At 41.3% G+C, this 25,034-nt stretch overlaps 1 protein-coding gene across 6 annotated transcripts in view; it reads right to left on the bottom strand.

Moving 5' to 3' along the window:
• Positions 1 to 596: 596 nt before the first annotated feature.
• POGZ (pogo transposable element derived with ZNF domain) overlaps positions 597 to 25,034 on the bottom strand; it is a 40,911-nt gene continuing 16,473 nt past the window's right edge. For 2 of the 6 annotated variants that reach the window (XM_070395794.1, XM_070395796.1), the window contains 16 exons: positions 19,970 to 20,145; positions 18,950 to 19,058; positions 17,283 to 17,573; positions 16,983 to 17,201; positions 13,798 to 13,904; positions 12,420 to 12,757; positions 11,577 to 11,731; positions 8,459 to 8,559; positions 7,836 to 7,982; positions 6,126 to 6,260; positions 5,862 to 6,031; positions 5,570 to 5,710; positions 4,949 to 5,005; positions 4,641 to 4,753; positions 4,362 to 4,386; positions 597 to 4,232 (listed from right to left, as the gene is read on the bottom strand). In XM_070395794.1, the coding sequence (XP_070251895.1) occupies positions 2,561 to 4,232; positions 4,362 to 4,386; positions 4,641 to 4,753; positions 4,949 to 5,005; positions 5,570 to 5,710; positions 5,862 to 6,031; positions 6,126 to 6,260; positions 7,836 to 7,982; positions 8,459 to 8,559; positions 11,577 to 11,731; positions 12,420 to 12,757; positions 13,798 to 13,904; positions 16,983 to 17,201; positions 17,283 to 17,573; positions 18,950 to 19,058; positions 19,970 to 20,145 (3,956 nt within the window). In that variant the 3' untranslated portion in view covers positions 597 to 2,560. The remainder of the gene's footprint in view (positions 4,233 to 4,361; positions 4,387 to 4,640; positions 4,754 to 4,948; positions 5,006 to 5,569; positions 5,711 to 5,861; positions 6,032 to 6,125; positions 6,261 to 7,835; positions 7,983 to 8,458; positions 8,560 to 11,576; positions 11,732 to 12,419; positions 12,758 to 13,797; positions 13,905 to 16,982; positions 17,202 to 17,282; positions 17,574 to 18,949; positions 19,059 to 19,969; positions 20,146 to 25,034) is intronic. The other 4 variants (XM_070395795.1, XM_070395797.1, XM_070395798.1 and 1 more) reach the window with 2 other exon arrangements.

The raw sequence follows: 25,034 nt of genomic DNA, 5'->3' as shown, positions 1-25,034 counted from the left end.
AAGATAAAATGGAGCATCTAGCGGAGCTGTTCTGTGTAAGGCTACCCCTGAGCTGGAACTGACAGCCTCAATCCTCCCATTCAACTTCCATTTAGGAAATACTGAGTAATGTCAACACTGAACCTAAATGTCTATTGTTCAAACCTACTAATTTCTAGCATCGCCATAAAACTTACAAGTTTTGTGTGTTTATTAAAAGGTCCTAAGTGTAGCTGTGAGTCAAATCAGTTGGGGTAGCAACCAAATTCCATCCCCGGAATGGTGTTAAACTCTATTTAAAAATGAACACCTCCCAAATAAAGAAAAAAACAAAAAATATAAAAATGAACACCTGAGGTAATTCTGAGGCATATCCTCTCTAAACCTCTTTTTGAGAAACTAGTACAGACCGCAAACCCAAAAACGTACACAAATTCAGTGAGGTGAGAAAGGAGGGAGAAATCAAAACACCTCTCTGTCTTATCATCCATGATTACAACAAACCAGTACATTAAAGCAAAAGAAAATCATGAGCTTTCAATTTGAATATTCTATAGTCTCAACACAGAAAGTAGGCAATAAATATTTTATTGATTAAACTGAATTATAAAAAAAACCCCAATCTTCTACTACACTAAGCCATGCGGGCAGAATCCACAATAACTTCCTGGCCAAAACTCAGCTGACCCCTGTTGGTAATACGGTCTTAAAAAAATTGCCCCTCAAGTCACTCACTGTGCAGAGACCAGGAGCCCAGCTCCACTAAGTCTGGGCTGCTGTGGAGACTACCAGAAAGGATTAGGTCGTTGTAGATCGAGTTGACCATAGTTCTTGATCTTTCTGAAAGGCAAAGGATTGACTCGAAAATCCATAACTCTGTCAAAATGGTATGAGGCAAAAAGCTGGGGAAGAGAAGCCCAGATGGATCCTCAGTTCGGTTTTTAGATGCTGGCCACGCTGTTTACGGGAGGGATCCCTCCAGATCACTATATTATAGCCTTCTGGGGGTTAAAAAACAAAAAAGTGGGGGTGAGGACAAACAGGGGTAACAAATGTCACACCTGTACCATCAGGCCCATCACATCTTGAGCATCTGCCAGTCTGTGAAACCTATTAGAATAGGGGCACCTAGGAAAAAAAACATTGTTTTATAAACTCATTTCCCTTCATTTTATTAATGTTCCACTTACGTACATTTTAAAGATGAACCATTTACAAGCCTGTGCAGATTGCTGTCTTGGCTTTAGGAAGGAAACGTTGCTGACTCGGGGTGGACAGAATGGTGTAGCTGTGGGAAAGGTGGACCTGGATTTTTGCTCCTTTTCTCTGTTACAGTACATTTCAGTTTATAACCATGAGTACATACAACTTAAAAAAAAATCCCTCATGCAAATCGTAGAAAAATTTTTTCTTTCCTTGGTGCTGGCAGTGAAAAATAAAGATTCAAGTCTTTTTCTCTGTGCACACCCCCATGTATTTCTTCTTCAGGTCAGATTCTTCACTAAGCATTAAGAGAAATAGGAGAAAGCAGGATTTCAGCAAGTGGTCTGTCTTTTCTTTTTAAAGTTCAACACTTAATTTCTTGCACAATTAGCTCCTGGCTGTAGGAATGTGGTCACTTGATCAGTCACTGTCCACTTAAGATGAAGTTCAACAAAGCAGGGACTGCCCCCAGAGGGCCTGCAGGATGAAGACCCCACACTGGGAATGGCTTCCACCCTAACTCTGTGATCACCTCAGTACCTCTTGCTGGCTAATGACATGTATGATCCTTTGTCCAGAGTGATGGTGTGAGAATGGGAAAAGGGGCCAAGGATCGCAAGTGCAAAGGATATTGGTTTTGTCATATTTTTGTTGGGAGGGTGGTGAGGAAAAAGATCTATTCATCATTCTGGATGATTAAAGGTGGTTTCATGCATTTTTAAAGCCACAATTTTATATCGAGTTGCTGTAGAAACCAACTTCTCTGGAGAGGGAAGGTAAGAAAGGAGAAGGAAGAGAGAGTTCAGTGGGATTTTTTTTCCATTTTCATTTTTATATAAAAGTGTTAAGACCACAATGAAAAAAGTTTATCCATATATATAATAAACCAGTTTGTGAGCTACAATTTTTCTTTCCCATCTTCAGAAATGTTCTCACATTGACAATGGTTGGATAGCATCATGCCCAGACGTTGGCCACACAGTAAAACAAACCAGATGTACTATAATACAATTGAGGTAAAAGGGGAAACAAAAAAATTAACATTCGTCCACAAAGGATTTTTTTTTCTTTTCTTGTTTTGTCAGAAAAATACCAAACACAGTGATTTAAATTTTTTCAAAAATTCACAAAAACCTGTTATCATCATAAATGAATGACCAATGGGCCAGCTCTTCGGCTCAGATGTGATTACTATTGGTTTTCCTAATAATCCACAAATCCACAGGGAAGTATAAGTCAACATCAGGGGGCAGTGGTGGCATAAAATTAAAAAATATAAACCAAATACCCCACCTGGTATACCCCCTTTCCCCTAAGCCCCTCTACCCTCCCTCACACTTTCCCACCCCCACTTCATACGCCCTCAAGACCCCAACACTCAAATCTCCATCAGATCTAGGTCAGCTTCTTCAAAGCCATAGAAGGACTCGGTCTCGCTTTCACCCTCAAAGAGCTGGTGAAGGCTTTCAGGCTCAGCTGTCTCTTCGGGAGATGACCTGGGTCGGGGGGTGGAAGCCGAGTGCTCCTCAGACTGCTCCCCGCTCAGCTTCAGTTGCTCCTCTAGGGAAGCAATTAGCTCCTCCTGCATGTCAGCATTTCTTGTAGGTGAGTTAATGTTGCCGTCAGGGCCAGGCAGAACACTAGCCACAAGGAAGGATCGCTGAACCAGCTCTGGACAGTCCCCAATGACAGCCAGTACCTCGGCCAGCCAGACCACCACCAGTTGCAGCAGGACATCAGAATCACACGCAGTATCTGCCATTTCCCGAGCCTGCTCCTTCCACTTTTTGTGCAGGAAGTTCTTGACTGTTCGTTTGATGCATACGTCTAATGGCTGGATTTTGGAGCTACAGCCTGCTGGGACCACTGCAGGCAAAGTGCTAGAGGCACTGAGCATGGCCAGCACCTCCTCAGACAGGTGAGTGCGATGACAGTCCATCACGAGCATGCCTTTGCTGCGCTGGCAAGCGGTGTGCTTCTGCCACACTCGGGTTGACCACAGCTCCATGATCTCATCATCACTGTAGCCACTTTCCTTTGCCTCTAGCAATATAGAGTCTGGCACATTAGCGGGCCGGTCCATTTGTCCTCGGTAGAAAACCAGGGTGGGGAGGACAGTGCCATCGGCCAGAATGGCCAGCACCACATCACACCAAGGTTCCCCTGTGCCCACTGTCTGCAGGGCGTTCTCCTTTCGGTCATCACTGCTCAGTACCTCTGTATCCAGAAACAAGGAGATCTCATCAATGGCCACAATCATAGACAAGGGTAAGTCCTGGTTGTGAATCTGCCGTTGTACAAATTCAATGAAGAGTCCTGCATTCTCTGCTACTTCCTTAGGCAGGGTGTGGGCCACGGCACGCCGGGCATGGGGAGTCAAGTGGTGCCGCAGCATGAAACGCACAGCCCACTCATAAGAGATCTTAAACCCCCCCTCCAAAGAACGCCCTATTTTGGTGGCCTTCTGGAACAAGGTCTCCTCATTGACCGGAAGCTGTTGCTCTCGCTGGGTCAGCACCCACTCAGCCAGTTTCTCTTCTGCCTCAAAGCTCAGATATTTGCCTTCCAGATTCTCCCACTGGGATGCCTGGAAGCGCCGAAGCCAACGGCGGATGCGTCGCTGCGGGTTCCGGAAGTGTTCGGCTGCCTGTTCAGTATTACAGCATAGGGCAAACAGTACTACTCGAAGCTTCTTCACAGACAGCTGTTCCTTCTTGCCAATCCCACTGCTACTCCCACCCCCTGAGGCTGGCTCAGGTTCCTGGGTGACTGGGCTCCCTTCATCCTGGTCATCAACATTCAGACATTCAGCCTCCTCTGCAGCCAAGGGTGGGAGGGCTGATGGCTGGGGGTGCGTGGGGGTTGGTGGTGGGGTTGCAGTTGAAGCTGGTGATGGGAGTGCCTGGGCCATGGGTGTTGACAGCTCTTCAGGCTCAGCTGGGGTGGGCTCGGCAGATTTCACAGTGGAAGCTTTATTAGAGGGTAAGGAAGGAGGAGGGTACATATTCTTCACGTTCCGGTCATTCACCCGGTCACGAGTCTGGCTGTGCCTAAAGAGTTCGAAAAGAGAGTAAGAAAAACCTCAGTAAAACCAGGAATACAAAATAACAGTAGTAATAATAATAAAAACCAAACACACTGAAGAACAGAAATTGAACCATGAAGTGAGTTTCCTTTACCTTGAGTGAGACATCCAAGAGAGTGCTATGGGAAAGGAGACAATTAAAAAAAGTTAACTCAGTGAAGAAAAAAGCCTTCTAAGACAGTGTCTTGGGATTTCAATCAAAAGGCAAATCGACTGCCTACTCAAGTCTTATATAAACTTCCGGTTAGGATGCTTCCAATTTGTGGAGTAGGCCAAAACAGTGAATGGGGTAGGGATGCTCCTCATTCATGTAACATCACCTGTATCACTATCTTTTTTTTTTGGTCCTGCTAACCCCATCTCTCCTACTTACCTCGTGGCAGAATGCTGCTGGATCTGTGAGAGGGATTGAATACCAAATGCTTGGCCATGGCATCTCCCACAAAGGTAACAAAGGTACAAGAAGTGCAGTACAGCCTGATTCCGCTGAGAAAGAGCCAAGAGTACAGAAGTCAAATACAGCAGTGAACTACAGAGTTAGGCCTCGAGGCTTAATAAAGGAGTGTCCTTTCTTCTCTCTCTCCAATTAATTCACAGACCCGCCCATCCCAAACCGCTAAGAGGATCTAAGGTACCGTAAAAACGTCAAAATTCAGACACCATCAGTAAGTTCTTCCTTACCTCACAGAATTTTTAAATAAAGCCAAATACTTGGAGCTCTTCCGTGGAACATGATTGCTGAGAAAGACAAAAAGTGGTGTGAGTTACAGGGTTCTGCTGGTTAAACAGCGATCACCAGCCACTGACAATGACCCAACAGAAGAGATGCCTCTTGCCCTGGCCAGGTCACTCAGTCAACTGGAGCATCATCCCGGTAGGGGTGCAACTGATGTTTCTCTCACATCGATGTTTCCCCCTTTTTAAAACAAACAAACAAACAAAAAAACCCTCCAACCATCCTAACCTCAAATAGTGCCAGTTTTCCTATGGGGAGGAGGGGATTAGGATTAGCGTCTATGAAAATGCACATAGTGATCGAGAGGGCCTGGGGCTGCAATTCTAACAAGCTTCCATGTGGTGCTGCTGGTCCTTGAACCACAATTTGAGTAGAAGGTTCCACAAAATCAGAGCACAGCCCATTAAAGTCAAATGAACATGGGCTGGCCTCTCACTCTGCTCCGAGAGATAGACAAACAGCTCTAAGAACTGAAGGAAAAAACATATTATCAACAGGGGAGGGAATAAAGAGAGTTCTGTGAATCTGAACTCCCAGGCAGAAACAGTGGTTTAATCGTGACTTACTTGATCATGTGATTGGCATAAGCTCGAGAACAGCAGGTGCTATAGCGACACAGAGAGCAGTGAACATATGTAGGAAAATGGTTTGGGAAATCTGGGATCTCAAAGCTGCACTCCAGACATGTCTGCCGGCCCATGACACTCCTGTCAAGAAACAAGGAAGATGATCATTAACTGCCCCTGGGCACCCACATTGTAAGGACTGTAGACAACAGACCCTACTAAAGGCTACCAGGTCACACTGGGTGAGGAATAGCCGTGCCCCCCGCCCAGGCCTCTAGGGGGAGGCACTGACATTTTCCTAACAGCTCTCTTCTGGATGTTGCGCTGGACGGGGGGATAAAGGAAGACTGGCAGAGGGTCCGTGGATGAGGTCAGTGGTCCTGCCTCCTGCAAGGTGCTGGGAGGTGCGTCACTGGAGACAGGAAGAGTTCGTGGCTGCCCTCGGGAAGCCCGGATTGTCACCTGTGGGTCAAGGGGAGGAACAATTAGACATCAGATACTGAAACTCCCTATTCCTCTCCTGAATCTGCAAAGGAAATGTTGACAGTCCCTTTACCTTGGTGCCTGGTTTCAAACCTTCCAGCTGCTTGGGTTTACGGAAGGTTTTATGGTGCTGAAGCTTGTGTTCAATTTTGTCCTTGGCAAAGAGAAACTGCAGCCGGCATTTGTTGCAGTGATAAACGTTCCTCTTCTGAAGGGAAAAAAAAGGAAACTCTTTGAACACTTCCCAGTGAATTTTCTTCCCTGAGAAGGTAGATCAGGGCCAACCATACCATTCTTCACATCTTCCTGCTGATGCACAACAGGCACAGCCTACCACTGAGAATCGTCACCTCCCATTCTCCCAAAGGAAGGTGGACTCAAAGCAGGACCAGGTCCTCAAACCGTCTCTTCCTGACTTGCTTTAATAATCTGGGTGAGTGGCTCAAGCTCGCCTTGTCCCTACTTTATATTTGCAATGTGGACAGTGCTACCTACTTCTAGACATTGTTATTTCTTTCTTTATTATTTATTTCAGAGAGGAAGGAAAAAGGAGAGAGAAACATCAATGGTGAGAGAGAATCATCAATCAGCTGCCTCCCGCACACCCGCTACTGGGGCTCAAGCCTGCAACCCAGGCATGTGCCCTGGCCGGGAATCCAACCGGGGACCTATTGGGGTTCATGGGTAAATGCTCAACCACTGAACCACACTGGCTGAGCTCTTTAAAAAAGAAAAGAAAATGTACACGTTAAAAAAAAAAATCATACTTTTTATTCTGTAAGATTGTTTTCAACTCTGATCCTTAATCCCTGTCCACAAAAACTTACCAGCTTCTTGGGTTTCTTTCATGGACAACCACGTTACACACACATACCTCTCCATCACCACCTCCCCGTTTTTCCTTTCTTTGACAACAATGATAGTACTTTTCCACACCTTGCTCTTTTTCCTCTTAACACATCAATCTGTACAGATATGCCTCCCTGTGAGCCAGACCAGTGCGAGGATTCGACTGCTGTGTAGGGAAGTCTTTTGGCGACATGATCCAAGTCTATGATTTTCTTCCCTAGGATAGGAGGCTGTGTGACGTCAGCTGAGTTACCAGTGATAATCTCCATGCTGCCGCTTGAAAATACACTTGTGGTGGATTGTCAGCAGTCACTGCTGTGCAAATGAATGTATGGGTCTAACAAGGCATTTACAAGTGAGAGTGTTGGCATGTTTGTACACACGTGTGAACATTAAGCACAGCAGTCCAGGACTTAAAACCTCTTTGATAGCTTCTCAATGACTTATTTTCTTGTTGAAATTCCTTTTCATGGCTTCCCAGATTCTCTATAACCTGTCTGTTCCCTACTGCCAACCTCTGTCCCTACACTTCACACTGAACTTCTTTGAGTTCCCTGAACCTCCACACTTTGGCTCTGTGCCTCTGAGCCCACTGTTCAATTCCACTTCCCCTGTTCATTCTTCCTCAGCCTTCAGGTCTTGCACACCCTTCTCCTAGAAGCTTACTAGACTTTCAGAATAGGTACATGCTTTTCTGTGTTCTGTATCTCCTCTAACACGACATTTTTCATGCTTTATTGTACTGTTTAGTTATCTTGTTTGCCAGTAAACTGCTTAACACCTAAGCCCGGTGCAATGTAGACAAATGAAATTCAAAAAACTTACAAACACATATACATTCTTTTCTATCAAAATTATTTGTCTAGCTCAGCTCGGGCCCTAGCATCCATACATTTTAAAAATAAGAATTTGGCAATTGCTTGGTGCCAGGTACCTGGTGCCTCATGTAATGCTGTTGGAATGCGTTGCCATTTTTGAAGACCTTCAGGCAGTACGGGCACAGCAGATGCCGAGTATCCTCATGAATCATCCGAAAATGGACATCTACCTCAGAGTAGAGTGAGGAGCGATACTGACACACCTGCGTCACACAGAGGGAAAGTAAGCTAAGAATGAAGCAAACGACTGGGGCCTCAAAAATGAGATAGCAACAAAAACGTTAACATATGAAAATAAAATTCCTTAAATGTATAGATCAGATCATATTTCCGACTTTGTGATAAATTCAGCGGTGAATTAAGATAAAAATGAGGAAGGCCAGGAAAGTCTGAGAACAATTCGTGTTCTTTGACTAAGAGGAGCAAAGTCTTCTCTGATAGTCTCCAAAGGGCAAGTTCAGTACCAGACACTCACTTAGTACATGTGTATGTTCCTTTATGTTTTTCTCCTGCATGAAGAATCCTGAAAACAGAACCTGTGTTTACTATTTCTTCTGCATCTCGCAATGTTCCTAAAACTGTGTGTGTGTGGTGGGTAGTCAGCACTGGTCATGAGTGGATTCTTTATATTTAGCCTGAGAGCAAAATGGCTAAAACTCTGTAGGGAGAGAGATAATACCTGGCAAACATAAGGCATCTCTCCAGGCTTATGCGTATCCTTCATATGCTGCAGAAATAGTGGTTCACTCTCAAATGCCCACTCACAGATCTTGCACTTGGCTGTAAGAAGAAAAATAATCAATAAATTCACCTGAAAATAGACCAAGGTCCTCCTGACTTATTCTATTTTCTGATTTCTGCATCTTCCTTTTTCCATAGGTAGAAAATCATTGTCTCTTTCTTTAAAATGGTTCCATCTTAATATATGTGTTGCTGATAAAACTAACCATATCTCTAGCTCAGACTTCTTACCAAAGCTCCATTCTAGATTTTGAATTATCTGCAAGACCTTTTTAATTGGACATTCTACCATCAACTCTAACTTAGAGCAGCATTCTGCTGCTTCCCTCTGTTGCCCTTCTCACTACCCACCTCTTCCTCAGCTCAAAATGTAGGCCCTGGCTGGTTTGGCTCAGAGGACAGAGCATCGGCCTATGGACTGAGAATCCCAGGTTTGATTCCAGTCAGGGGCACATGCCTAGGTTGCAGGCTCGATTCCCAGTCGGAGGTGTGCAGGAGGCAGCTGATCAATGATTCTCTCTCATCATTGATGTTTCTGTCTTTCTCCTTCTCCCTTCCTCTTGGAAATCAATAAAAATATATTTAAAAAAAATTTAGGCACCATCTCTAACTCTATACTTGTGTTTTCATCATTATTTCAAAATGCATCTAGGGATTGTCACGTCTCCAATCTCACAGGCAAAAACTTGGTAGAAGCCCAATGATTTCCTACGCTGATCAGCTAAATTCTAGTTCCTTTTGTTTCACCAACAAATACAAGATCTATTTCTGCATATCATTACCAAATCAGTTCTTTCAGAATACTACATTACTTAATTATTTTGCTCAAGGTTAGACAATGATTATCTCCTATGAATAATTCAACAAACATTTATTAAACATCTTAAATCAGTACAAATAAGAATTTGTCCTAAAAAACCCAAGACTGCCGAAACCGGTTTGGCTCAGTGGATAGAGCGTCGGCCTGCGGACTGAAGGGTCCCGGGTTCGATTCCGGTCAAGGGCATGTACCTGGGTTGCGGGCACATCCCCAGTGGGAGATGTGCAGGAGGCAGCTGATCGATGTTTCTCTCTCTTCGATGTTTCTAACTCTCTATCTCTCTCCCTTCCTCTCTGTAAAAAATCAATAAAACATATTAAAAAAATAAAAATAAAAAAAATAAAAATAAAAAAACCAAGACTCATGAACAGAAGTTCTTGCCTTGTTATGAGTTATTATAGTAGTAACAAATTTAAGGTAACTTTGCAATTGCCCATTTTGTCAAGCTTATAAGGCTGCAATTCCACACCAGCCAGGGCTATTTTTCTTTTCTTTCTTTCTTTTTTTTTTTTAATTTAAGTATACTAGATATACAATATTAGTTTCAGGTGTATCATATAGTGAGTCAACATTTATATACCTTACAATATGATCATCACACTAAGTCTAGCAATTATCTGTCATCATGCAAACTTATCGAAATATTAAAAATCTGTTCTTTAATGGGAAAAAAGTTAAATATCTCGTTAATTTTAAAATTGTGATTACATGCTAAAATAACTATTTTGGATATGAGTTAAATAAAATACACTATTAAAATTAATTTTAGGTTTTTAAAACTATTTAACACAGCTATTTAAAAAATTAAATTATATGTGTTGCTCACATTATATTTCTTTGACCAGTACTAGTCTAAGCCACTCATGGCAATCCCATCCCCCTTGCAAATATGACCAAGGACAAGGAGATATAAGATATGGTTTCTTCTTCATCTGCACAATTTTGTGTCTGAATGAAACACCTGAGACTAACACAGCCAGAGACAAGAGAAATGTTAAGAAGCAGAACACTGAAGTTCTGGGCTTGAAGTTCTCTCAGTTAAAATGATAGAAAGGATGTCCTATTGTTCAATTATTTAAGTCAAGGTTTTTAATTTGTAGCAAAAGCATCCAGATCTTATGCATATTTCTGGTCTTTATGCCTTTGCTCGCTTTTCCCACCACGTAAAAGCTTTCCTTACTAATTACCACCAATTTAAATCCTTCTTGTATTTAAAGGCCCCAAAAACTTAAGCATGACTTTCTGTGATCTGACCATAAGGATCTATCTGTTCCCTTCTCTGATCTATTTCACTTACTTTTGGTGAAACATATAACACATATTTATAATAAACATACTATGTTGTTCTCACATTTCCCTATATTTACATAATTTTTATATCTTCAACAAAACTAGAAATCCCTTAAAGGACACAAGAAATATTCTAGAAGACTGGGATCAAATTCTCACAATGGCACCTTACTGAGGTGTACGGTGTTCAGTAAATAACAATTTTTTTAAAGTACTGTCTCAATTGTAAAGTGCTTTATAATAAAAATTATCTTTTATCTTCCATAAAATCTACCAGGGGACAAACTAAAACGAAGGTTCAAATATAGATGCTCCTTCTATAAAATAAACCCACTACATTATGTCTCTCCAGTGGTCCTAAGCCAAAGCCCCTAATTCATGATCTAGCACTGAACTCAATTCATGCTGAAAAGAACCTAACTCAGGCTTGAAAGAAAACAGAGCAAGTGAAGTAAGGAAATGACTACAAATATGCAAAGAACTTCTTCTACACTGTCACCCACATATAAATAAATATAACCAGCTCCCCCTAGTGCCATCTATAATACTAAAAGCATAATATGCTAATTAGACCAGACGGCCAAACAGGAGAACATCTGGACAACCTTCTGGATCAGTGGTTCTCAACATTCTGGCCCTTTAAATACAGTTCCTCATGTTGGGACCCAACCATAAAATTATTTTTATTGCTACTTCATAACTGTAATTTTGCTACTGTTATGAATCGTAATGTAAATATCTGATATGCAGGATGGTCTTAGGCGACCCCTGTGAAAGGGTCGTTCGACTGTCAAAGGGGTCTCGACCCACAGGTTGAGAACCGCTGTTCTGGATGAAGCTGGGGCAGCGAGGGCAGAGTCCCTTGCACGAATTTCGTGCATCAGGCCTCTAGTTCAATGATAAAGAGCTAAGTATATCCTTAGGATTTAAGAGTTTCCAAACTTACTAGTTGATTCATAAGGACTATGAACATTTTCCAAGTGGCACTGGAGCTGGAAGGGAGTGGAAAACTGGCGATAACAGTGTTGGCAGATAGTATGACCATCCACTTCACCATTCTGCTGATCAAGTTCTACATGGTGTTTCATATGGTTCATGAATCTGTAGTACAGCGCAAGGGAAAGTACAGAAAACATTTAAAACCAGTAACCCTGGAGACATGTAACAGCAGAATCACAGAACAGATATTACCTGCTCCTCCTCCTTCCACTTCCTCTGTTAACCCAGAAAAGGGTTCTTGAAATTAAGACTTCTGTGCAAGGAGACACACTTGTCTCCCTTATCTTTTAATTGGTCTCCCAGTTATCTTTTATTTATTACCACAATATGTCCTTCTATAGCAGTGGTTCTCAACCTTCCTAATGCCGCGACCCTTTAATACAGTTCCTCATGTTGTGGTGACCCCCAACCATAAAATTATTTTCGTTGCTACTTCATAACTGTAATTTTGCTACTGTTATGAATCGTCATGTAAATATCTGATATGCAGGATGTATTTTCATTGTTACAAATTGAACATAATTAAAGCAGTGATTAATCATAAAAACAATATGTAATTATATATGTGTTTTCCGATGGTCTTAGGCAACCCCTGTGAAAGGGTCGTTCGACTCCCAAAGGGGTCGCGACCCACAGATTGAGAACCACTGTTCTATTGGATTAACTCTTGATTTAATGCTAATCCTTAGCCAAGACTGGATAATAGGACAATTCTCCAAAGAGAAAGACATATAAGAAAATTTCAGTCTTGTCTTGTCCAAGGTAACATCCAATGCTCTTTAACACTTACCGAATGTTGTTTTTTAGCCTTTTGGTACAATGTGGACATCGGAAGGATGTAGCGACCTTAGGGAAGTTTGTGAGTTGGGCTACTTTGCCACCGTCCCGTCCATAGTAGAAGTCATCTACTAGCATAATGAGCTTGGTCTGGACAGCATCACCCACGTTCTCATTTGGCTCTGGTACTTTGGTAGGTGGTGAGAGAGCAGGAATTGGTGTTGAAGAGGGTGTGGAAGCAACAGGAACTGTTTTCTCAGGGGATGAGGGCTTTGCTGCTGATGGGACATTGGGTTCTGAATCCGGAGACTTCCCTTTCTTCTGGAAGTCAACCATTTCTGGGCAGCAGTACTATAAAGAAAGAAGACATCTGATCATTCTGGTTATCCTGGGGATAGGGTGTGATAACTCAACTTCACTAACAGTCATTGGTAAGCTTGGTTCTAGGTGGTCTCAATCAGCTTTCACCCTCAAGATTTCTATAGCATTTCCAAGTGTCACTCTTTTTCTAGAGTCCTCGAGTCCTGGTGCACGGATTTGTACACTGGTGGGGTCCTTCGGCCTGGCCTGCGGGGGTTGGGCCGAAACCGGCAGTCCAACACTGCCTGCTGCTCCCCCTCATCTTGGCCCTGCTGCGCCTGCCGCGGGCTCGTGCCCAATCAGTCCCGATTGAGAGAGGCTTGTGCTGCCATAGTGGCGCTCGCCAGCTGTGAGCCCTGCCTCTGGCACCTGTCGGTCAGCTGAGCGGTGCTCCCTCTGTGGGAGTGCACTGACCACCAGGGGGTAGCTCCTGCGTTGAGAGTCTGCTCCCTGGTGGTCAGTGCACGTCATAGTGACCAGTCGTTCAGTCACTTAGGCTTTTATATATAGAGATATGTATTTACAGCCACATGCCACTCCAAACACCTTATCTTGTACTTCTTCCTGCTTTAGCTCCTTTAACCACTCACTAACATAACTTGGTCCTGAGCTCTCTGGGAGGAAGATGTTTCGACCTTTCCATCAGGACTAATACAAAAAACCCAAAAAGGTTAGAAATGGGAACTGGTTTAACAGCTCCTGATTCATCAATGACACATAAGCAGAAAATGAACTGAGGCCAAGTTGGTTTGAGTTCTGGTTATTTAACAAACCGGACCTGTGCAATTTCAAAATTTAGCACAACTAAGGAATGAAGGTTGCATATGTTCTGATTCATTTGAGGGACATTAAATGTATCCTATGACATCCCACAGTATATAACTCTTCTAAACAGTCCAAAAGACAAAGCAGCACTTTAAAAAGCTTCCAAGTGATTTTAAAATTCCCACTTCACAAGCTCCCATTACGACAGGCAGCAGCATACAGTGGTAGCTCTTTAAATCGAATCCCATCACAAGTGAATCACTTACACACATGTGACCTCTCAAAGCTTCAGTCACACGGAATTGAGCGTTACACCGTGGACACATTTTCCGGCCACCATCTTGGAGATCAAACGCGGGGATGGAAGAGGTCACTGGAAGAAGAGAGAAGCATTGAAAAGCTTAATAAGATGATACTGGAAAATATTACTGGCCTTTTGGGAAAAGGTTACACTCCCCAAGACGCATATCAAGGTTGGTAGGCAAGCATGAGAGATCACTATGAGTGTCATTCCTTTTACTATTCTTCTGACTCTAGGCCATAGGTCAGCAAATTCCACCTGGGCTCGTAGACCAAATCCAGCCAGTTGTCAGTTTCTATTTGGTCCATGAGCTAAGAATGACTTACATTTTTTCCCCCTTGATTATCGTAAAAGACACATAACATACAATTTATTTCTTAAGCAATCTTAAGTGTACAGTTGTGTTAAGTACATTCCCAATGTTGTGCAAGCAATCTCCAGAAGTCTTTTCATCTTGCAAAAATAAATCTGTATACCTATTAACTGCCCATCCCCCACTCTGTCTAGTCCCTGGCAACCACCATGAATCTGACTACTCCAGGTATGCCACATAAGTGGAATCATACAGTACTTGTCCTTTTGTGACTGGCTCATTTAACATCATGTTCTCAAGGTTCATGAATGTTGTAGCATATGTCAGAATTTCTTCCTTTTTAAGGCTGAACAATATACCATTTTACATATATACCACATTTTGTTTATTCATTCATAGGTTGAAGGACATCTGAGATGTTCCTACCTCTTGGCTATTATGAATAATCTATCTATATAAAAGGCTAAGTGACCGACTGTCCGTCTGGAACACATGATGCACACTGGCATTGACTTGCGCATTCGCGATACATATAATGCTCACGCTGGCGCCAATTGCACGCGCATTTCAATATGTCATTGTCAATCGTGGATTTGGTTGTTTTTGTTGATGTTCAACATGATCCACATCACAATTTATTCATCAACCGTCAGACCAACTGGCTGGCACATATGACGCGCACTGGCAATTTAAAAATAAACATTGACTCACGCATATGTGATACATATAAAGCTCTTGCTGGTGCCAATCGCATGTGTTTTAATTTTATACTATTACTAGAGGCCCGGTGCACGAATTCGTGCACCAGTGGGGTCCCTCGGCCTGGCCTGCGGGATCAAGGCTGAAACTGACATCCTCCGAGGGTTCCCAGATTACAAGAGGGTGCAGGCCAGGCCAAAGGACCCCACTGGTGCATGATTGTGTCTGGGAAGGGATGCGGGAGGTTGGCCAGCCAGGAAGGGACCGCGGGAGGGCTCCAGGGCATGTTCGGCCCGTCTCGCTCAGTCCCTATCAGCCGGACCCCAGCAGCAAGCTAACCTACCGGTTGGAGCATCTGCCCCCTGGTGGTCAGTGCACATCATAGCGAGCAGTTGAGCGGCCTTAGCATATCATTAGCTTATTACGCTTCGATTGGTTGAATGGACTACCGGACACTTAGCATATTAGGCTTTTATTATACAGGATACTATTTTTACATGTAATTTTTTGCAGTAACATCATTACTGCACGGATCTTTCTTCTAATTTCCTTTCAATGTGCACAAATAAGTGCTCCAGGTCACTAGTGCTGCTATAAAGATGGATGCAGAAATGTCAGTTTGGATCCATGCTTTCAAATTCTTTAGGTATATTTCCCCATAAGGTAATTTTTTAAAGTTTTATTTATTGATTTTAGAGGGAGAGAGGCAGGAAGAGAGAGAAACATTGATTTATTGTTCTACTTACTTATGCATTCATTGGTTGATTCTTGTATGTGCCTTGGCCAGGGATGGAACCTGAAATCTTGGCATATCAGGATGACACTCTAACCAACTGAGCTACCTGGCCAGGGCTCCTATGGTAATTTTATATTCCTTTCTTTCTTTTTTGTAACTATCAATATCAATAGTAAAAATCATCCTATTTTACATTCCCACCAGCACTGCACAATGGTTCTAATTTTTCCATATCTTCACGAGCACTTATTTTGATTTTTGGATAACAACCATCCTAATGGCTGTAAAGTAGTATTTCATTGTGGTTTTGATTTATATTTCCCTAATTATTAGTGATGTTTAGTATTGGGCTTCATGGGCTCAGTGGCCATCTGTATAGTATATCTTCTTTGGAGAAAGGTCTATTCAACACTTCTACCCATTTTTGAATTGGGCTGTTTGTTCTTTTGTGTGGAGTTGTTGAAGTTCTTTATATATTCTGGATATTAATCCCTTATTTGATTGTAAATATTTTCTCCTATTAAGTGGCTTAACTTTCTGGTACTTGTAAGAGTCCTTTGTTGCCCTGAAGATTTTAGTTTTGATGTAGTTTTACTTATTTATTTTTTCTTTTGTTGTATTTTTGGTATCATATACAATAAATTATTGCTAAATTAAATATCATGAAGCTTTCCCCTGTTTTCTTCTAAGAGTTTTATAGTTTTAGCTCTATGTTTAGGTCTTTGATTCACTGAGTTAATTTTTATATATGATAAGGGTCCAATTTTGTTTTTTTGCATGTGGATATTCGTTTTTCCCCAAAACCATTTGTTATAGGTTTTTACATTTTTAAATGGTTGAAATAAAAGCAAAAAAAGAATAAGATCGTTGGACACATGAAAATTATATGAAATTCAAAAATTCAGAGTCCATAGATAGTTTTGATTGAGCAGAGTCATGCTCACTCATTTACATTTTGTCTGTGGCTGTTTCTCCACCACAGTGGTAGAGTTGAGTAGTTGTGACATAGGCCTAATGCACAATGTCATTTACAGAAAAAGTTAATTTAGACTATTAAAAACTCTCACGCTCATATCTTGCAAACCTCTCTACCAAATCCTGACTTTAAAACCTTGTTCACAAATTCATCTCATCTAGGAAGCCATCTTTTGATTGTCCCACCCATATCTGATCAATCAATCAATCCATGTCACTAATCCACAAAGCACAATTACAGAACTGCTTGAAGCTGATTCGGGCACACTTCTCACAGTGGCTGTCCCCTTACTATGCTCAGCTTCTGTGAGAACAGACTGCAGTGACTGAATTCCATTTATTTCTCTATTTCATAGTGTAGAGTTCCGATACAGCATATCAATGTTTCTGAATAACTGGCTGCTCAGAGTCTTTCAGGTTATTGTACCTTTCATTGAAGACTCAGGTCCGCTGGTTCTCTGAGAGCCATGGGAAGAGTTGTTGTTGGATACCACCACTGGCCCAGGACTCTGGCCCAGGGAAGGGATGGTGTTAAGGGTATTCACCAGTTTGGCCACTTCATTGCTATTTTCACCTGTAACCCCAGGTCGCTTCACAGTGACAAAGCTGGTAATGCTCACTGCAGGTGGAGAGGGGAAGGAGGGAGCTATGTTGGCCAAGTGATAATCATCTGTTCTCCACCCACCACCCCGTCCCAGCTCTGCCATTTCCTCTTCCAAAACCTCACCTAGCTTGGGATTCGAGGTCTGGTTGGCTTGGCCTGGCGGCTGAACAGCTAGTTGTCCCAGTGAGGTTGGCTGCGTGGCGGTGGGAGTGGTAGAAGTGCTGGGAGTGGACTTGGTCTGCTGGGACTGGGACTGTGGGACGGTGCTTCGAATGGTGAGAGTGGCTGGGATGACGGTGGTGAAGGTGTTGGTGGTGGGCCGCACAGGCATTGTGGATCCTGGCCTCACTGGGGTCATCTGAGAGAACACTTGTGGGACTCCAACTGTCGGCTTAACAAACTGGGTACCTGGGGCTTCAAAAGAGAGACAAAGAAAGTACCAAATCTTGGTCAATAAACTTACTTTTAACACATTGCTCCTATCTTTACTGGAAATACTGGAATAGAAAATGATCATTTCCCCAAACTGACTGGTGACCATCAGAGGTTACCAAGAATAGCATAGCCCTGACCGGTTTGGCTCAGTGGATGGAGCGTCGGCCTGTGGACTGGGGGGTCCCAGGTTCGATTCCGGTCAGGGGCATGTACCTTGATTGTGTGCACATCCCCAGTGGCGGGTGTGCGGGAGGCAGCTGATCGATGTTTCTCTCTCATCGATGTTTCTAACTCTCTATCCCTCTCCCTTCCTCTCTGTAAAAAATCAATAAAATATATATTTAAAAAAAGAAAAGAATAGCATAGATTCCAATATCTAAGAAGGTAATATGCATGTAAACTGATAAAAGAAATTAGTCTAGGTAATTAGCCCTAAAAAGATTAAACTGAAGAAAGAGGATTCCTATTAACTCCTCCTCAAACACTTTACCACTTGGCTTGGTATTGGAAGAGAAAGAATGGGTATAGAGTGAGAGGCTGAATGGGTATACATAATAGGTCCCAAGGGCAGACTTGGTCCTGAAAAAAACAATCTTCCTTCCTCAGAATACTAAAGGAGTCTTCCTTTCTCTTATATAAATTCAAATAGAAGACCAACTATGCCACTCTATTAGGATGTCTCAAAGATAAGAGTCTCCTGGCTCAGCCATAGACAATTCCACTGACATATATTTAAGCAATATCAGAACTAGAGAGTGGATAAACTCAACAGACTGAAGGCCAAACACACTCTGTGGGCTCTGAGAACAACAACAAAAACTTAGGCTACAGAGATACCCTTACAACAACTCAACTAAGACATTCTTTGTTGGCCTATATTATAGCAAAGTTAGATAGTAAATAAAGAACTAATCATTGGCAATATTTACCCTCAAAGGGTATGTCATTTGTTTTATTTATATCCAAAAATTTATACTACAAAATTAAAGCAAAATAAAATTTATAATTCCACCATGTATGTGAATAGAATTATAAAAAATATGGAATTAGGAGTTTGTGTTAATAATTTTTCAGGAGAACAAATTTCATAGCTGACTAAAACATAAGAAACATAAAAATGACTATATAAACCCTGTTTCACTACTTCATAATGGGTGGTAAAAAGTTAAGAAGAAAAATAAATAAAACCACCACCCTGGCCAAAGGTTAGAAACATTTTAAAAAATGGACTTAAATTAATATGGTTTTTATATTTTCCTTAAATACACTTTTAAATAACCTATAGTATTTTGAGACAATAAAAACAGATCTTCAGGATGCAAGCTCATTCCACATGGACAATCATTTTTCCTTACCTGGGACTAGTGTAATTGGTCTAACCGTTTGGCCTTGCTGTACGTTCAGCACAATCCCAACCTGATTCATTGCATTTTGTACAGGCCGAACATTTCTTACAGGAAATCCCTGCATTAAAAAGCAAAATGATCTTTAACATGGAGATCAGCTAACACTGGCAGAGATTGCAGTAAGGCCTACATCCAAAAAAATTCCCACACTCTTACCTAAAAGTTCTCTCTCTAGAGTTCGAGTTTTTAAATGACTAAGATGGAGAAATTTAGGAATACTGGCAAACTTTTGAGTGACAAAATATCAAAACTGAAGAATAAGCTTTGGTAGACATGAGCAAAAATGAAAACCTACTTCCTGTCTTAAGAAAATCTCAGCTTAAAAAAATTCAAAGATTGGCTCCTAAACTGCTAAAGGCATAGAAGAAAAAAAAAAAAAAGACACTAACAGTATTCACTAGAGTGATTCAACAAACAAGTGTAAGAAGTTGTTCCCAAAGGCCATTAATCCCTGGCAAATTTCTAAGAAAAGAGTTTGTAACTCAGGAAGTCAAAGGCAAAGAGGAGCATTTGTCTTTACATCCCATATTCGGCATTAGGCTTTCAACTTCAATTCACATTACATATCAAGTAAGTCATCTTTTTCTCTTCCAAAGATCTGCCTGCACTTCCCCAATTTCACATATAGACTTCCAAACTTACCCCATTTTAAGAGCAGCCCAAGTAAAGGGCAAGAAGCCTTGAGAGCCATGTGTTAAGGTTTCGGAATCCAATATTTCCCACTAATTTCTGCCCAGACTTAATAGCCCTCTACGGAGTATGAAGTGGAAATTAACCAGCTGTAAGCTATGTTAGGCTTTTTATAAAAAGTCAGCACCATATTACAGAACAGCAAATGAGAAAGCCAGGTCAAAAAACAGGACTTAGGACCATTTCGAATGATGCTAAAGACCTAAGGTAGAGCCTCCAAAAGTTCACATGGTCTTTCTCTCCTCCCTACCAGTCCCAGAATTCAGAGTCCCTACTCACCTGAGTAGTGATGAATATTGGTTGTGAGGCCACAGGAGAACTAGTCACATGATTGGCATTCTGCATGACCTGGACAGGCCTCAATACTGGTTGACTAACCATTGTGCCCAGACCGGGGGCTGGATTCTGGGTTAGGATGAGCGGCTGTCCACCTTGTTGGACCAAAGAATTGCCAGCTAAAGTGTAAAAAGGAGGGAAAAATATGAACGTAACAGAAAATAAACCCACATCTTATAACATTATGATTTTAGATAAGATATCAAAACATCCAAGATTGTCACTCAGTTCAGGTTTAATGTCACCAAACTCACCAAAAATCTAAGCTTCACCCAAATCTAAAACTAACAGAAAAAACAAGTAGATAGGGGAAGTTCACTAACATCTACCTTATATATCTTAACTAGAGATGTGTCAACACATTATGACTTCTGTATGTCTATCGCTTTGACTCATTAAGTGACAACACAATCTCCCCACACCAAATCAGCAAAACAAAATAACATGCTTTTCATACAAATAAAATAACATGTTTTTCTTAAAACAAAAACCAAGAACACCATATTTTAACTAGTAACACCTATTTTGTCAGAATGTAATTTGCTGCTAACCCACCTTATTTTTTTTTAAAATTGTTGAAAGTATTACATATATTCCTTCTCCTCCCCATTGATCCCTTCTAGCCCGCCACTACTACCTAATTTTTTTTTAATAAGAGGAATATTCATCAAATAAGCATTAACTCAGCAAGTACAGAGACTTTAAAGAATGGCATCTCACCCGGCCGGTGTGGCTCAGGGGTTGAGCATCGACTTATGAACCAAGAGGTCATGGTTTAATTCCCCAATCAGGGCATGTCTGGGTCTCGGGCTTAATCCTCAATGTGGGGTGCACAGGAGGCAGCCAAACAATGATTATCTCTCATCACTGATGTGTTTTTTTTTTCTCTCTCTCTCTCCCTCCCTCCCTCCCTTCTTCTCTGAAATCAATAAAAATATATTAAAAAAAAAAAAAGAATGGCATCTCTTCCTAGTGAGTCAAATCTCAGAAATGCAAAAGACTTTTTGAACAACCATGGTCTTAGGTATGGAAACAGAGATTGATAGGCTGCCTTCTTTAGCTCTATGTCATCAAGACTGATAAACAAAAGACCTGGTCAAAAACTAAACAACATTAAGTAAAAATGTTGACTTAATAAGACAATGATTCACTCATGAATAAATATTAATAAACACATACTAATAAACGGGGCTAATTGTTACTGAAATATTTTATGTTCCTTTTCATTTGTGAGAAAAGCAATTTTGTAAATGTTTTTAAGTCCTCTATATACTACATTTGGCTAAAAATTCTCAATACTATATTTTCTAATTTATAATATTCTAAAACCAGATAGAAAATTTGGGAGAGCCAATATACCTAAATCAAAGATAAAAGCAAAATATTGCCTCAACTTTTTTACCTCAAATCACCAGAATAAGATGGACTCCTCTGAACTGTATATTCAACTTGGCAAATGGAGTCACTGCAGTTAGCTACAAAGCAAAACCAGCAGAGTGGGTATATAGGTGGCTATTAATGGGCCAACAGTGGTTTGTCCCAGTCTCCGAGAAACTGAGAGCCCAGTAGTGGACTAGACCCTGACAATTACTACGCCAGCAGAGTAGTGATTATAGAGGTTGACAGATAAAAATTCCAACAAGTTATATCTATAAATATACTGGCAACTTACTGACTGTATATATTTTAAATTTAAATGTTTTGATTATGGGAAAGTTAAAATATATATAAAAATAGAACACTATAATGAACCCCAGGTACCATCACTGAGTTTCAATGATTAGCCAATCATGTTTCATCTATACCTTCCAATCACTTACTAGCGCCCATATTATTCTGAAACAAGTTCTAGATCATATCATGTCACCTATAAATATTTCAATACTAGTGGCCCGATGCACGGATTCGTGCACACTGAAAGGAAATTAATTACAGACAGTCCTCAGGTTATGTCGGACTCGACGTACGTCTTTTCATGGTTACGTCGCCATCTCCCATTTATTTATAAAAAAAAAGTTCCGTCATTTCGATGTATGTACATATGTGCTTTATGTATTTCATTATTTATTTACCACAAGTAAAGGTCAGGAATTGTTATCTTTCTTTTAAGTTTGTTTTACTGTTTCACTTCATTACTGCTGTGTATGTGCTCCATGTGAGTGACGTAGGTGCTTATGTAGGTGGGTTCCGACTTACGGCGAAAATTGCATTACGTCGCGCCGTAGGAACAGATCTCTGATGTAACCCAAGGACCTACTGTAGAAGAAATATTTTAATATCGCTATTCACCCTTTTTCTACAACAGAAGTGTCAGAATTGAAAGAAAATTAGTGCTTTTCCGTCGGCAAAGGACGGAGGAGTCCGTGTGAGCTACCATCGGCCATGTGGTTATTGGTGGCCGGGGTGCAGTGCTCATGGGCGTGTTGCCAGGCTTTTCCAGATGCAACAGAGCCTATGAGTTGAAGATGAATAAAGGTTATGATGTATGTTTTCCGAAAACTTATAACAGGATGACTAAACCCCCAGGAGCCCTACTGCATGTAACAAGCATATAGGTAACTGCAAGTGAATGAATGTTCAAGCTCTTAGCTGTGTTGTTTACAAATTCTTCATTGCCTCGGGTGTGGCATATGACATTTTTGGAAGGGAAAACAAAGAACTGATCAAGAAGATATGAACTGAAGCAAATGAAAAGTAATATTTTATTTAACAGTGATCAATAAAATTATATATAAAAAAAGAAAATTAGTAAAATGTACATGAAAATTATAAATCAATTAATAAATAAACAATAACAACAAAGACATATGAAAACAATAAAAAGATGATATAAAAACAAAAACATGATATAAAAACATCGATAAAAACAGTGACTGATAAATTGATTAAACTTATTTTAATATCTCCTTGTATACCACATTAAGAGTAAAAACACTTTCAGAGTGCTTGACTAACTTCCCTTGTGATGCTTGCTACATTTACAACTTTAACTTTAACATCACACGCTCTTCGAACTGGAGAGAAAGCAACATATAACTCCATTTCATCGGAGAAATTTAGGGATAGGTAAAATTGACATGTAACACCACGTATTACATTCCATCACAACTGTGTTCGATAACTGCATCCTCATTTACTTCATTTTCGCTATGAAGGCAGTTCCTACCAGTATTGGTAGTACTTGTCGATGACCGTTTTTCATACATTTTCTGTCGTCGACGTCGCTTTCTTTCGGCTTCATAGGTACGTTGTGCCAATAGTTGTTCTTCAGACATATTCTGTCGACGCCGCCGGCTTCTTTCGGCTTCAGAGATACGCTGTGCCAATCGTTCTTCTGCAGACATATTCTGTCGACGAAGTCGCTTTCTTTCAGCTGCAGTGATACGGTGTGCCAATCGTTCTTCTTCAGTCATATTCTGTCGACGACGTCGCATTCTTTCAGCATCAAGGATACGCTGTGCCAACCGTTGTTCTTCAGACATATTCTGTCTACGACGCCGGCTTCTTTCGGCTTCAGAGATACGTTGTGGCAATGGTTGGTCTTCAGACATATTCTGTCGAGGAGGACGCGGCTTTCTTTCAGCTTCAGAATGTCAACAAAAACAACCAAATTTACGATCGACAATGACAGATTGAAACGCACGCATGCAATTGGCGCCAGCGAGAGCTTTGAAACAGAAGTTTTTAGGGGTGAAAAGACAGGTTTAGGAAATTTTAGAAATTAAGGTGACCATGGAAGAAGCACAGGGCTGCAGAGCAGCAGAAGGTATATTTCCATAGAATAGGGGGCTAAAAAGCTGCAACAAGTACATTTCCATAGACTGAGGGAGCTGGGAACAGCAGAAGGTCTATATTTACAGAATAAAGGGAAGAAAGCCCTTCATCAGAAGGAGAAGGCCTAAAGGGGATAGGAAAACACTAAGGGAGAAGGGGAGGAAAATCTCACATGTCCCATGTGAAATTTGACCTTTTAGCTCAAAAGTTACTATAATAACCAGTCTAAGGAAATAGTGACCAATCAGAAAGAATATCAAGGCACAGGAAAAGAGAACTCAGTGGGACCCTTTCCCCATTCCCACATGGGAGTCTGTGCTGTGAAATTCTTTCCCCTTCCCCACGTGGGAATCTGTACTTGGTCTTCAATAAATTTCCACCTTTGCTATACCATCTTCTGTCCGTGGATTCATTCTTCCACTCCGACGGACAAAGAACCCGGGAGCCATTCTGCCCAGGGGAACACTGCGTGTTCCAGTCCAAAATTCCCACTTCAGCTTTATATGCATCGCACATGTGCGAGTCAACTTAGCATTTTATATCTATACTTGAGGCCCTGTGCATGGATTCGTGCACCAGTGGGGTCCCTAGGCCGGGCCTGAGGGGATTGGGCCGAAACCGGCTCTCTGACATCCCCCGGGGGGTCCTGGATTTTGAGAGGGCGATTCTCAGGTGAGGCACCCCAGAATTGGGCTCCCTCCTCTCTGGTTCCAGGTGTGTCACCCAAGAACCACAGCTGCCAAGTCACCGCAGCTCGGCAGCTCCTGCGTTGAGAGTCTTCCCTGGTGGTCAGTGTGCATCATAGCTACCAGTTGGAGGGAAGGACGGACCTTTAGCCTTTCATATATATAGATAATAACTTTAAAAGACAACTTAAAAAAGAGTGAATATCAACACTATTATCACTCCAAAAAATGTAAGTCTGTGACTATAGTTGATAAATATAATTGAAATTTGCTTAGAGTAGAACTTAAATGTTCTCACTCCTTCCCCTCCAAAAGATAAATATATGATGTGGATGTGTTAATTAACTAGATAGTGGAAATCCTTTCACAAATGTATGTCTAATCACCATGATGTACATTTTAAATATGTTGCAATTATATCTGTCAATTATACTAAAGTTAAATGTATAATACTTTAATATCAAATACCAAGTCAGACTACAAATTGATGATTGTAATTTTTAAAAAGAGTTTGTTTGAATCAGGTTACAAAAGGTTTCATATAAAGT

This window comes from Myotis yumanensis, unplaced genomic scaffold (assembly GCF_028538775.1).
Source record: "Myotis yumanensis isolate MYYU_CA2020_CCGP unplaced genomic scaffold, mMyoYum1.0.hap1 SCAF_17, whole genome shotgun sequence".
NCBI classification, from domain to species: domain Eukaryota; kingdom Metazoa; phylum Chordata; class Mammalia; order Chiroptera; family Vespertilionidae; genus Myotis; species Myotis yumanensis.
The sequence above is the reverse complement of the archived record's forward strand: the minus strand, read 5'-3'. Positions and strand labels throughout refer to the sequence as shown.